A 14356-nucleotide genomic window follows, 5' to 3' on the forward strand; every position below is an offset into this window, starting at 1 on the left:
ATCAGAGCTCGCAGACTAGCCCGTGATATCACCGAAAGGACCACCTGAGCTGAGTAGACTCAAATAATTTACGCTGATTTACAGCAAGATAGCGGTAAACCAACCAGAAGATCGATCTCATCAACTTGTAGACGTGAGCCACTTTTGGCCAATTCATTCGCAATAATATTTTCAAGTACACCAGGGATAACCAGGTGCCCAGAATAACTCCAGGTTAGAATGTCTCGCCATCTCGTTAAGAGATACCCGGTATTCATGTACCAATCTGGATGTCGAGTGGACACCACCCACCTAAACCGCGGACTTGGAGCCATTAGTATAGATGACAAACGTGTTCCTAGAAGAAGGGACGATACAGATAAGTGTCTGTCAATAAATGGTAAGGGAGTGCAGTAGTCAATGTTAACTTCCCAAAATAGACGCAATGCCAGTAACAGACCTACATGCTCCTACAGTACTTAGCTTAACAGCCGAATTTATTTAGATCAGTGCACGAGGCGGGGTGCTACGTTGCGCTCCCGTAATCATTAGTGCAGATATTCGCAGGATTTTCAAAATCATCCCACAGTAGGTGGATTTAATTAGAGCATGGATATTAGAGTCTAGAATGATTCCTAGATATTTCGCACTATCCAACAGCTTAAGCTCCGTGGTAATAGGAACGAGGGGATTTTGTACCTTCTATAAAAGTTGTTGTGTGATAAAAATTAGAAAAAATTAATGCTTTTTACATAGTTTTCTTAAATATTATATCTGTGATATTCTATTTTCATGCACAAGTTTAAAAGTTTCCATTGTTTTGCCAATGTTAAGAGGTATAACCACATGCTATAATGGTATTTTTGTTTAGTTTTAATGCTTAAAAAAGCTGAAATTAACAATATTATAATAGAAGACCTTGAACGTTTTAATTAGTCTCAGAAAAAAACTCATTTAAAAGTCAGGTTTTTGAAAACTGAAATTAAAGAATATAATTTTAATAAAAGTTTTCATTTAGAACTTTAAGAAACCCAATGATTCTAAGTTTTAAAACTATTAAACGTTCTTTATAAACTTTGCCACTTTCTAAGGTTTATTGACGGGCAATAAAAAATAAAATTAAACAAAACAAAACAAAACGAACAACAAATGAATTCTTAAAACTTTCATCTTTATTTTTTTATAAAAAAAAAAACACAAAAGAACCAGAAAATATTACAACCTGCTGAGTATCTCTAAAAAAGAATGTAAACAACAGAATTTTTAAAACCATCATGATAATAATAATAATAGTTTTAGTTCATTTATCATAGATAAATTTTAAATTTTTCTATGCTAAAAATACTTCACAATTAATTGCTCCCCAACAATGTGCGCGCTTAAACAAACATGATTTAAATTTGTGAATACACACGTACGTGAATGTAAAATCCGACACGTGAGTGTGGGTACTAAAAAGGGAGTACTTTGGGAGATGGTACTATCGTAGTACTATCTCCCATAAATGTAAATAGGTCACACTGACTACAATACACAGCGCCACACTCTGAAAACATGATGTGTATTTAGTTAGACTAAAGATTTTAATTAAAAATAGGAAAAAAGAAACCAAATACTAAAAGAAAGAAAGAAAGACAGACAAACTGAAACTACTAACAGAATGCATGAATGTATTGCGTTTTGCTGCACTTTGTTGCACATGTAACTGCAATTCCCGATTACCACCCAAAATCTGTTACTTAACAATGTTCAGACCTATAAAAACAAAAAAACAAAAATGAAGCAAAATAAATAAACTACAACAAGAGAATAAGAAAAACTGAAATAAAACCAAATGAATTAAGTTGTAGCAGCTCTAGTGGCACATACTAGATCATACAATTCTTCGTAATTGTGCTGCTTGTATAGTATTTCAGGCATATAGTACATACGTTTACTACATGCAAAGTAAAACAAAATGTGACCAACTAAAGAAAAATTCAATTTATGATGTTACCATTGAGATTTAGAAAACGATTTAGTATTGGCAGTATGACCAAAAAATGCAGGATTTTTTTTTTAAATGTTTAGCTTTTATTTTAAAACATTTGTACAATATAAATTTATTCAAAGTATTGGCCATTGTTAGCTATGACCATTACCCATGTTTCTGGCAACATATTCACCATCAATATTTCACATGAAATATGTTTCCTTTTTCCCATTTTTCGTTCATGAACTTTGTTCACGTGAAAATGTTGTGAAATTTTGAAACAAAATCAACTATTGCACAGTGGGGCAGAATCAAAAATTTTTGGAAATAAATTCGAAAATGCTTCTTGGCTACGCCCGTTTATTTTTGGATTCATAATTGATATTGCTATGAAATCTTTTGTGTGTTTTTCGTAATTTAGTTGTCTTACTAATAAAAAAATTCGAGTCCATTCGGTCCAAAAGTATGACCCATATTTTTAAAAAGAGCGGGCCAATTTATGGCCAAATTTTAAAATTTAAATTTTGAAATGCCTATAACTCGAAAATTAGAAGAGATAAATAGCACACGCTATTTATCACGAAGGTACCCTACTTTGAGCCCCCATAGCGCCGACTCTGGATCATTTATATGGCCCATTTTAATAACTTAAACTCGAATGCTCCTTGGCAACGCCCACGTTATCCCGATCGAACCAGCCGTTTAGAAATGCCAGATTTATTTCCAAAAACTTTCGATTCTGCCCCACTATGTATTGTGAGGGTTTGGGGTTTCCCGGATAATTTTATTTCCCGGGAAACGGGAATGAAAAATTAAATTTCCCGGGATTCCCTTTACTTACTAGAAAAGTAAGTAAAAAAGAATATTATTTTACAAAATTGTTTAATTTTATTAAAATAAAATGAAAAACAATACATTACAATTCAATTCTAATAACATAAGAAAACAAAAAAAATTTGGATCAAATATTTGGGATCATTTATTACTATAAAATTAAATATTAGCGATATTCATGATGTAGAGCTCTTGTCCTGGTAATAGAGCAAAAGAGCAATTAAGTGTCACAAAATTTTATAAATTGTGAATATACCGTTTAAATTCGCTGTCGGTCAATATTTTAATTGCATTTGTAATGCAGGTTGAGTTTTCAAAATGCATTTATTAAGTCATTGATGATTTCTTATTTTAGTGCCAAAGTTTCCAGACACCGAGAAAACTTTTTCGCTTTAAACAGGTAGTGGCTTTATGGTTAATAAAGCATTATAAAGACAATCTAAATTTTTTCTCCGATTGCTACTTGCTTCAAATAAAGCTAATTCCTGCTTAAAACGACTTTCAGCTTTTGATTTAAAAGGGGGAATTTACATTATGACTTTAAGTCATGACTAAAAATCATGTTTTATTTTTTGTACTAACAAATTGTGACGTCTAAACAAAAGGCAAGTTTTCTGTTTTCAAGACTTTTTTTGATATTCTTCTTTGAGCTCTTTTCTGATTGGTTGTTGATACGATTATATCGACCCCTTGCGCGAAATTATCGTATGTTACATTTTTACATAGTAAAATATTATATCGATATTCGCTATATTTATGGAAATATTACTAAGTTATTTTTATCGTATGTGAAATTTAATTTAATAAATCGGTTATTGTATCGGATTTAAAATTTGGTATTGATGATACCAGCCAAAGCAAAGAAATTCAATAATAATGACGCTCTCCTGTAAAATTTGGTTTTTGTAACATACGATAATTTCGCGTAAAGGGGTCGATATGCCAAAAAAGGCAAACGTGGTTGACAAAAAAAGGCATCGTATAAATGCAAGGGGATTTTCGTAGGGGTTTAAAAAGAAAAACAAGAAAAAATTGCTGTCGTGATATTCCCATGAACTTTTCATTCACAATTAGGGTTTGGGGTCCGGGAATTCCCGGCCGGGAAATCCGAAACGACTAGTAGTCGGAAGGGCCAAGGTCTGGACAAAAAAGCGGTTGAGGCAAAACTTCTCAGCCACTTCTTTCTAAATAGTTTTTAACAGGTATTACATAATGTGGCCGAGTGTTGTCATGATGGTATATTACGGTCTCATTTATGGCCGCATATTCTTTTCGTTTTTCGGCCAATGATCGCTTCAAACAAATCAGTTGCGTTCGGTACAGGTTCCCTTCCTTATGATGGTTTGGCTAGATTACAGCAGCTCATAATAGATAGGACCCTTTTGGTTCCACCAAATAATCCTCTGACCTTAACGCCATCGATATTTTGCTTCGGTGTCGATTCGTCTGGTTGGCAGGACTTCACATACGATCGACTACGCTTCGGGTTATCGTAAGGGATCCATTTTTTTTCATCGCAAGTAATGATTCGGTGCAAAAATTATTTTCTTTTATAGCGTTCAAGCTGCGTTTCGGACATGCAAAATCGTATTTCCAGGAATCTCTACTTCAATTCGTATGTTACCCAATTGGGATGAATTCTACTGCTCGCAAACATTTTGAAATTGCTGCTTGACTAGCTTCCAAAGATTTTTCAAACCCTTGTTGAGTTTTACAACAATCTTCATGGAGTAATGCCTCCAATTCTTGGTCTTCAAACTTATTTGGCTGGCCTGGACGATCTCTTCCGTGACAAAATCAACACTTCTGAACGATGGAACACATTAAGCTTTGCTGAGCAATCGGTGTGTTTGAGCGGCACTTTTTTAAAAGTAATTTTGCTGATGCAGCAAGTAATCATATCGGTCTCAAAGTACCTAAGAAAACCCCCTGGATGTCTGATGCCACCTGGATGGAACCTCATTCTTAAAGGCCCAAAAGCAAACAAATGAAATGCAGCCGAAACATTCGGTGAGAAGTCCTCGCTAAAAAAATACATACTCACAACAAGACAAGCTGATCAAGTGTAGCGACCGAAATGATAGGAGAATGTGGTATAATAAACTAGGAACGGATGCACAAAAAGCCTCAGCGGAGCATAGATCCAAGGATCATTATAGTATCACCAAGAAACTTACTGGAAAAACTTTTCGAACACCAGACCGCTGAGAAATGGCGAACTCACAACAGCATTATTCCGATATGCTTTCCTTAACAACTTCTGACCACCAAGTCATATGCACCTGTATTTCCCATGTCGGGATGTTAAATGTGGTGTTGTCCACAATAACGCACAGAGGGATTTTGGTGTCAAAAAGTCAATTTTTCAAACACTTAATTTCAAAAATCAAATGATGCAGTTTTGTAGAGAAATGTTTAAAGGTGAAATGTACACTGACAATTTTAAGAAAAATTTTATTTTTTTTTTAAAAAATTGAAGTAAAGTCCATGCAAGGGTGTTAAGCAAAAATTTACTTATATTTTCACGCAATTCAGTGGTTTATTTATGTATAATTTTCCTAATAATACCATTTAACTTTAACTTATTCGAAAAATATAGCATTTCTCCATAAATACCAAAAAAAAAAATTATGGAGATATCATAAACCGTTAAGAAGATATGGCCATATTTATAAGCCTCTAAAAATTATTTTATTTTTGATTTTCCATGGAGAAAAAAAAATGTTGCCCCACTTTCTCCCAAGCTGTTTTTTTAATAAAATGAAAGGTGGGATTGTCTTGTTTCAATTAAAAGAAAAAATAGTTTTCGGAAGTTTTCGGAAGTTTTCGGAACAGGATGAAAACTTAACATTTTTTGTCGAATAATTAACGAAATATCCAAAAAATTCTTATCTATGTATGGGTTTCGTGGGCGGTGGGCGTGACCGATAATTGAAACTCGGCATGCGTTCCTTTTTGGTTTCAATAAATGTATGTACCAAATTTTTAGACTTTTGCTTGGATATAAGCAATTTTATGCGAAAAAATTAATTGTATGGGCAGTGGGCGTTGGGCGTGGTCGATTTTGATAAAAATATAATTTTTTTCTTAATTTAAATTTCTAGACTTTTACTTGGATAGGAAAAATTTTATGCGAAAAAATCTATTTGGATTGTATGGGCAGTGGGCGTTGGGCGTGGTCGATTTTGATAAAATTTAATATTTTTCTTAGTTTGGTCCATATAATTATCGGTGCCAAATTTAAGCGCTCTACCACTCCTTATAATTTTTGCAAACAATTGTATGAAGCTGTGTAACGCACTGAGCAGTAGTTTTGTCTGCCAGGGCTGCGTGCTTTTTAACATCGTGCTATATGTTATAGTTCGTAATGCTACTCAAGCTAATGGGGGTATAAACTGGGGTCTTAACCATATGATATATGCCTCCTTTCACACAGCTATAAAGATATGGCATCTAAACTTAAATGCATCAAAAATCTTCTGCCATATCCAAGAACACGAAGATCAGTTATCTTTAATTCTTGTGCCAAGTCTGTGATTCTCTATCGTTGTCTCCGAAGAATATTAAAAGTTTTCTGTCGTAACACCATAATAACAGAGACAAACAAATCAACGGCCAGTCCATATTGATATATTGAACCGCAAATGGCGCTGGACTGGTCACACTCTGCTCAGGTCTTCAGTTGACACAGCTAAAATTGCCATTGATAGGAATCCACATGGCGTCGGCAACTGAACATCGAAATCAGCAGTAGTGATCTAAGCTGGGGAGAAGTAAAACAAGTATCATCAAACCGAATCGAATGGAATAGATTCGTTGTGCCCCTTTGTTCCCAATAGGAACCACAGGACATAATATATGGGGGATTTCACGTCAAGCGAACCAACTTTTAAAATCGATGAAATTAGACCTATTGGGTAGTAATTCAGACACAATTTTTCAACAAGATCGGTCAAGGACTCTCTGAGTTAGAGGGGGTCAAAATTTGACATTTTGGCCAAACATGAGTTTTTTCTCATCCATGTAACTTATTACCTATTGTTCGTAGCAAAATGTGTCCCAAATAGTTTAGATAGCTATTTCTTCAATCTTTCGAAAAAAGAAATCGAAATCAAAAACTTTTTGACTTTTTTTAAAATGGGCCCTTTTTTTCTTAAAATAAAGCTTAGATATTTTTCTTGAAGACCTATTTGGTCGCTTGGTGGTATGCGAGTTCGATATCTCGTGGTTCTCCAACATTTTACATTGTGTGCCGCTTTTAGTTCTGGAAGTTTTTTTTCCAAAGAACTCTTCAAAAATATTGCTATTCGTGGCGTAAAGTTTGGGGTACCTAAAGTCTTTTGGGATAATATGTATTGGGTTTTTAATATTTTCCATTCATTCCGCAACAAAGCATATCATTCAGAGTCCCACAATATAAATTATATTTTGATCACCAAGGAGTCATCGAGTCACTAAAATTTATTTCACTATCCAGCAACACAGTTGGTCCCATCACTACTCTTATGGAAAATCAGTTTTTCTAAAGTGAGTTGTATCTTAATTTACGTGAATGAGTTTTCCTTTATATTCTGTTTTTTATTCATTTTTTATTATTATTATTATTGCTGTTGTTGTTTGGATTTTGTATTCTCATGAATGAATGCATTCATAAGAGACCACAATGGAGTGAGTGAGTGGCTGGCTGGCTGGCTGGTTGACTGAAGTGGTGGTAAATTTGTTTATTTGTCTTCTTGTGTACTTAAGCATTCGTTTGCATTCACATTCAAATTTGTTTGCATTTACAAACAAAAAAAAAAAGAAAAATAATAATAACAGCAGCAATACTATAGATATTTAAACGCGTGTCTTTAAAGGTATCAAATGTTTGCTTGCGGCCGGAACGCGAAAAAAGAAGGTGTTTTTTTATGGTTTAACACAATTACGAGGAATTAACAAGTGCTAGTTGTTGCATTTATTTGAATTGTTTATAGATGTGTGCTTGAAATATAGAGGAAATGTATACATTATCTAGGATGATTTCAACGATACGTATGTATGTACTTTCTTTAATTGGAGTAAAGAGAACTAGGTCTTGTTGAATATCATATAATGAATATGTCTGAAAATTACGTATCATTTGTCATGCTATTCTAATTGAATTTGGTTCATTTGTCATGCTATTCTAAATGAACCGGGTTCATTTGTCATGCTATTCTAAATGAACCGGGTTCATTTGTCATGCTATTCTAAATGAACCGGGTTCATTTGTCATGTTATTCCAAATGAACCCGGTTAATATTTCATGATATTCTAAATAAACCGGTTCATTTCACATGCTATTCTAAATGAAAACTGATTATTTGTCATGCTATTCTAAATGAACCCGGTTCATTTGTCATGTTATTCAAAATGAACTCGGTTGTGTCTAATTACATTTGGGTTTCAGTCAGGTCTAATTTGGTCCATATCTCACTTGACATCTTGCAGTCCGCTCTATTCTCCCAGGATCGGTCAGGAGCAAACATGTTCCGCTTAAATATTGCAACTAACATCAGTGCCGAACCGTGTATAGCAAGTTTGTCCGCGATCTCATTTCCTTGTACTTTGCAGTGCTCTGATACCCGACACAACCTAATCGTGTGCAGTTTCATTTGTCCGCATAATAGTTATTTTACAATACTCTACTACTGTGAAATAAAATAATCCTCCTCGGTTCAGAAGTGGTGAGTTTGACACGGAAGACAAAGATTACTCAGGCCAGCGGAAGACAAAGTTTGCGAGCAGCAGGATTCATCCAAAAGCAGAGACATTTGGTACCATACGAATTGAAGCCAAGAGACCTTGAAATACTAGATTGTCGAATTTTGTACCAACGAATCGTCATATGCGGAAAGTTTTTCTTCAATTTGAAAAAAAAGTGCCGCTGAAGTAGACTGATTGTTCACCAAAGCTTATGGTGAATGTGTTTCATCAGTTTCAACATGCGAGATATGGTATGTGCGGTTCAAAAGTGGTGATTTTGACACGGAAGACAAAGATCGCCCAGGTCAGCCAAGAATGTTTGAAGACCAAGATTTGGAGACATTCACCCTTATCGTGTTTGGCGTAAACGTCATACGCCTACGACAGTTTGGTACTAGATTAAAGAAACAGTTTGCATTTTATCTTTAATCTAGACGTTTACGCCAACCACGATAAGGGTGATTACTCTATGAAGAATGTTCTCAAACACAACAATAGCTTGCAAAATCATTGGGAGCTACTCAATCAGCAATTTCGAAACATTTGCGAGCAGCAGGATTCATCCAAAAGCCGGGAAATTGGTTACCATACGAATTGAAGCCGAGGGACCTTGAAAGAGGATTTTGTATGTGTGAAATGCTGTTTGAACGCGATGAATAATTAATTACGATAACGCGAACCGTAAGAGATCCTATATGAAGCCCGGCCAACCAGCTGAATCGACACCAAAGCCAAATATCCATGGTGCTAATGTAATGCTCTGTATTTGGTGGAACCATAAGGGTCCTATCTATTATGAGCTGCTGAAATCTGCCCAGACCATAACAGAAACAAAAAATATGTCGCCAGACATGAAACCATTATATTCAATCATGACAACGCTCGGCCACATGTTGCAATACCTGTTAAAAACTATTTAGAAAGAAGTGGTTGGAAAGGTTTTCCTCACCCGCTTTATAGTTCAGACGTTGCCCCGTTCGACTACTATTTGTTTCGATTGATGCAGAACGCTCTCTCTGGGATACGCATCACTTTGAACTGACTATCCAAAATTGCCTTGATTCGTTCTTGGCCTTTCTTCTACGGGACAACCTCGATTTTTTGCCTATTTTTGATCTATCGGGGTTGTCATAGAATACAATCATTGTTGGAATCGGTTTTGTAAACGACAAAAAAAATACATTTGACTTATGAAATCCAATTTAACTTTTTTTTTTAATCGATAAAGAATTTAATTCTAGATCGAATATAAAACCGGCTGTGCCGAATCTTATATACCCTTCACCAAATTATACTTTAAAATAAATTTTTGTAAATATTTTTAGGTAAACAAAATTTAATTTTTTTAATTGTTTTTCAATTTTTTTTTTCGAAATTGTTTTTTAATTTTTTTTAAAAAAATTCGGGTCAAAAAATATTTTTCCCGATTTTGACCCATTGTCCAACTTACTATAATAGCCTTATCTACATCGTTGCAAAGGACTTTGAAATATCTATCATTGTCTATATTAATGACTTAGTAATCCATATATAGATCAAAATTCGAGGTTGTCCCGTTTTTTTGCTCATATCTCCGTTATTTATGGACGGATTTTGCTTATTTTAAATAGGAAACTTCTCGAAAGCATGTCTGACAGAATTATTGAAGATTTGGATCCTGAAGATATCTGGGGTCTTCAGCAAATGGATTTCAACTAACAGACGGACATGGCTTAATCGACTCCGCTATCTATAAGGATCCAGAATATATATACTTTAGAGGGTCGGAAATGAAAAATGTAGAAATTACAAAGGGAATGACAAACTTATATATACCCTTCTCACGAAGGTGAAGGTTATAATAACAAAAGAAAATGTCAAAATGGCTGTGTTTTGAAAAGAGGGACAAATATATTTCACACTAGTTGCCTATTGAAAATTGTATTTTTTCACTCGCTCTACAATCATTGAAAACTTTTTTGACAACTGTCATTTGTTTCATATCTGTAATAATCTGTGTTGTTTTCCTTCCAATTATTTTTTAACCATTTTTTCACAAAAATTTTGTTCAACAAAAACTTTTAATTCAAATTGAACAAAAATTTTATTTAAAAAAAGCCATTTATGTTTTATGTTATGTTATTTATAAAATTGTTATTGGTATTTCTATTAATATTTTTTTGCAACCCATTAGTGCGTCTGAGAATGAAGAGATTTGTCTGAAGTATGTCTGTATGTATGTTTATTTTATGTACTTCCATTTCCTACAAATTGAGGTTCTATTTTTTTTTTATATTAAACAAAATTCTTTTGCAAAATCAACATTTTTTTTCCTTTAATCGAATTGACCCATAAAGCAAATCTATTCATTCATGTGGTCTGGGTCTTGCAATAAACATTAAATCTTTGGTTTGCCACAATTTCTCATTCTTGCTTTTGTAATTATCTAATAATTTGGTTTTTTTGCTCATATTGCTTTTCTTCTTTTTCTTCTAATTTCCAGATAATGATGTTGAAGCGGTATTGGCTGAGTCTCAAGCAATTGTTATGACATCCACACAACAACAACAGCAGCAGCAACAACAACAGCGTCAACAGACACCACAACATCAACAAGTTATCAGTCATCAAATGTTAGAATCACAATGTTCCATTAATAGTACAACTTCCATACAAACTGTCTTGCAACAATCAGTCATACACAATTCGCCAAAACATAACGGTAGCATTTCAATGCTGCAACAACAATCTTGCATTAGTACCAATTCGAATTCATCCATTAATTCGCAACAGAACATCTCATATGCCATCGAAGCCCTGCCCGGCAGTCTACGACACGTATCAGGCAGTGTGAATTCGTTATTGGAACACATCGCCCCGGCCACCATGAGCAGTGAGGGTGTTTTGAATATTGGTGATGTTGCCGATTTGCTACATCCCCAGCATGCCATCATTACGGGTGGTCGTTCTCAGGAGGGTTGTCCCCTAATCATATTTCCCGATAATAATAATTTTAATACCCTGGAGGAGGTGGATTATCAAAAATTAATATTGTATTTAACTTCAGTGCCATCGTAAGTTGATTTTTTTTTAAGTTTTTGAATATTTTGAAATGATTTAAATGTTGCGTCTCTATTACCAGGCTACAAGATGCGGATTTAGGTTTTCATTTAATAATCGATCGACGTAAAGACAAATGGACTTCGGTGAAGACAGTATTACAGCGCATTTCGGTAAGTTTAAATAATGTATGTTCAATATTATTACATTTTTACCTTTTAAAAACGGTGGTTTAGTTCCTTTAAATAAACCTGATTTTTTAATTGCAAATTAGAGCGCCAAGTAGTTTCTGTTAAAACTATTTATGTTGTTGTAGTAGCGTGAACAATTTTACAATATTTAATCTGGGGGTTCTGCAAGATCAAGTCAATTATATTGTGCTACTTCTGCTGGGTGGGTCCATAAGTCCACTGTACGTAGTGAAGTAGGGCTGGCTGGACAGTTGGACAGGACCCTGACCACATGCTGGGCATAAGTTTAAGACGACACGGTTTATTCCGGATCTGTTGCTCCATCCTGAACTTAGTTGTGCCAGAACGACCCTTGTTTTACGTGGCAGAATCTTCTCGGTGTCTGCCATCGGTGGTGAGCGACCTCCAAGTACGACATTCATACGATATCCTGCTACCGCGGAATTGATGGCGTCTCTATGAATGTCGTTCAAAGCTGTCATATAAGAGCTGTGATCAAATGGATCTTGCACATAAATCTGTATGCACTCCTCGTAATTTCTAAGGTCCTGTCTAACATGCCTCGGTTTAGACTCCAACTGTGTGAAGGAATTGTTGCGTCAGCATGACGTTTTGTTCCCTGACCGATAGAACCTTAGTTTCCTCGTGAAGGTGGTGTTCGGAAGTTATTTGGAGGCAGCCTGTGACGATTCTTAAGGCTGCATTTTGACAGCTTTGAATATTTCTCCACTGAGTATCACTTAACGAAGGCGATCACACTGGAACAGCACAGTTAAACACTGACCGGCCATTAGTCTAATTAGTTAGACATAGGAAGTCTATGTCTCCGTCAGGCATCATGACGCCTTTTTTCGCAAGATCATCAGCCACACAGTTGCCTAAAAATATCTCCGTGTCCACGACTGTTTTAAATACACCAGTTCAAACCAGTTTCATTCTTAACATCTTAAATAAATATTTTATTTGTTTCTTTTTAATTTTCCCATGTTTTTCTCTATATTTCAGATCTATTTTCCCGGCATTATACATGTTGTGTATGTTTTACGGCCCTCTGGTCTCTTTCAAAAGGCCATCTCAGAAGTTAGTTCAAAATTTTCCAAAGACGAGTATCGTTTTCGTTTAGTCATATGTTCCTCTCTAACCGATCTACACGAGTACATTATACCCTCCCAATTGACGGCGGATATGGGCGGCTCATTAATATATTCCCACCATGAATGGATACAACAAAGAATAGTAACTAGATAATTGCAATTATTTCGATTTTTTAAATATTCATTATTATTTTTTCTTATAGTCCCTCGAAAAATTCTCTAGCCTAACCCATCAAGTGTCCGCCGAATTGGACATTTTCATACAAGCCATACACGATACAGAATTTCCCAATTCTGTTGAAGCTACACAAAAACTTTTAGATGATCAGGGCACTGACTATCAGAGACTTAAGGAGGAAATACTGGCGGCCGCCAAACATGGTGAAACTTTATTGAACAACATCAAGTCAAATGATGAAATTAAAGAATTCTCCGAGCGTACTGGTAATGTCAGCTCCATAGAACGGTAAGTTTTTATTCTATAAAACATTTTTAAGCGTTATTGTATGCTTCTTCTTTTAACTTTTAACAATTAACTAACTTTCAATCTTTATAAATAATTTTTATTACTAACTGAATAATCCCTTAAAAACCCCTAATAAAAAATATTAAACCTCTATTCTTACTATAACAAATTAGTTCCTTTTCCTTTGTAACTCTCCCTAACCTCTTCATTTCTTTTAAAAATTTTAAATGTTCATTATTAATTTCTAGCTCTGCACTGGTTTTGTAATAAAAAAATAATACATATTGAACAAATGTCGTAAAAAAATAATAATTTTTAGGTTCGTTCAGTTTAAAATTTTTAAAATTATATTAATTTTAATTCTTTGAACCACAAACAAAATTTATAAAATTGATTTAAATTAGCGACTTAAGGTTAAACGGTTTTCTTTATTTGATTATACTTTTTTATTATTGTCATATGAAATTTAAGCATGCTTCGTCGTTCATTTCTTCATTTTTCTGTTAATTTTGTTGTGTTCCAGTTATTGTATTTCAAGTGCTTTTAAATGTGTTTTTGTAGTTGCAGAAATATATAAATAGTTATAAAATTAGACTGAATTGAATTTAAAGAAAATCATAAAGGATTGTTAACTTGTACGCCAATTAATAATGACCTGATGGCTATATGGAGTGGAACAATTTAGTTCTCATACTAGTTTTCATGATATTTAGATGTGAAAAGGTTCAGTGTCCTAGATGAACCGGTTCAGTTGTTGTCAAGCTATTCCAAATGAACTGATTTAGTTTTCATGATATTCTTAATAAACCGATTCAGTTTTAAACTGATATAAATAAACCATTTCCATTTTTAATTTAATCTAAACGAACCGGTTCAGTTTTCATAATATTCGAAATGAACTTGTTCAGTTTTCATGCTATTCGAAATAAACCGGTTAAATTTTCATGCATTCTTACTGAACCGGTTCAGTTTTCAACTTAATTTAAATGAATTAGTTCAGTTTTCATAATATTCGAAATGAACTTGTTCAGTATTCGTGCTATTCGAAATAAACATT

At 34.3% G+C, this 14356-nt stretch overlaps 1 protein-coding gene across 7 annotated transcripts in view; it reads left to right on the forward strand.

Moving 5' to 3' along the window:
- The window catches only part of LOC135961080 (guanine nucleotide exchange factor DBS), a 272808-nt gene that overhangs the window by 61116 nt on the left and 197336 nt on the right, over window positions 1–14356 (forward strand). For all 7 annotated transcript variants that reach the window (XM_065512551.1, XM_065512554.1, XM_065512553.1 and 4 more), the window contains exons 2-5: window positions 10992–11562; window positions 11631–11721; window positions 12745–12975; window positions 13037–13299. In XM_065512551.1, coding sequence (XP_065368623.1) covers window positions 10992–11562; window positions 11631–11721; window positions 12745–12975; window positions 13037–13299 — 1156 coding nt within the window. The remainder of the gene's footprint in view (window positions 1–10991; window positions 11563–11630; window positions 11722–12744; window positions 12976–13036; window positions 13300–14356) is intronic.

Source organism: Calliphora vicina, chromosome 5 (assembly GCF_958450345.1).
Source record: "Calliphora vicina chromosome 5, idCalVici1.1, whole genome shotgun sequence".
Taxonomy (NCBI): Eukaryota; Metazoa; Arthropoda; class Insecta; order Diptera; family Calliphoridae; genus Calliphora; species Calliphora vicina.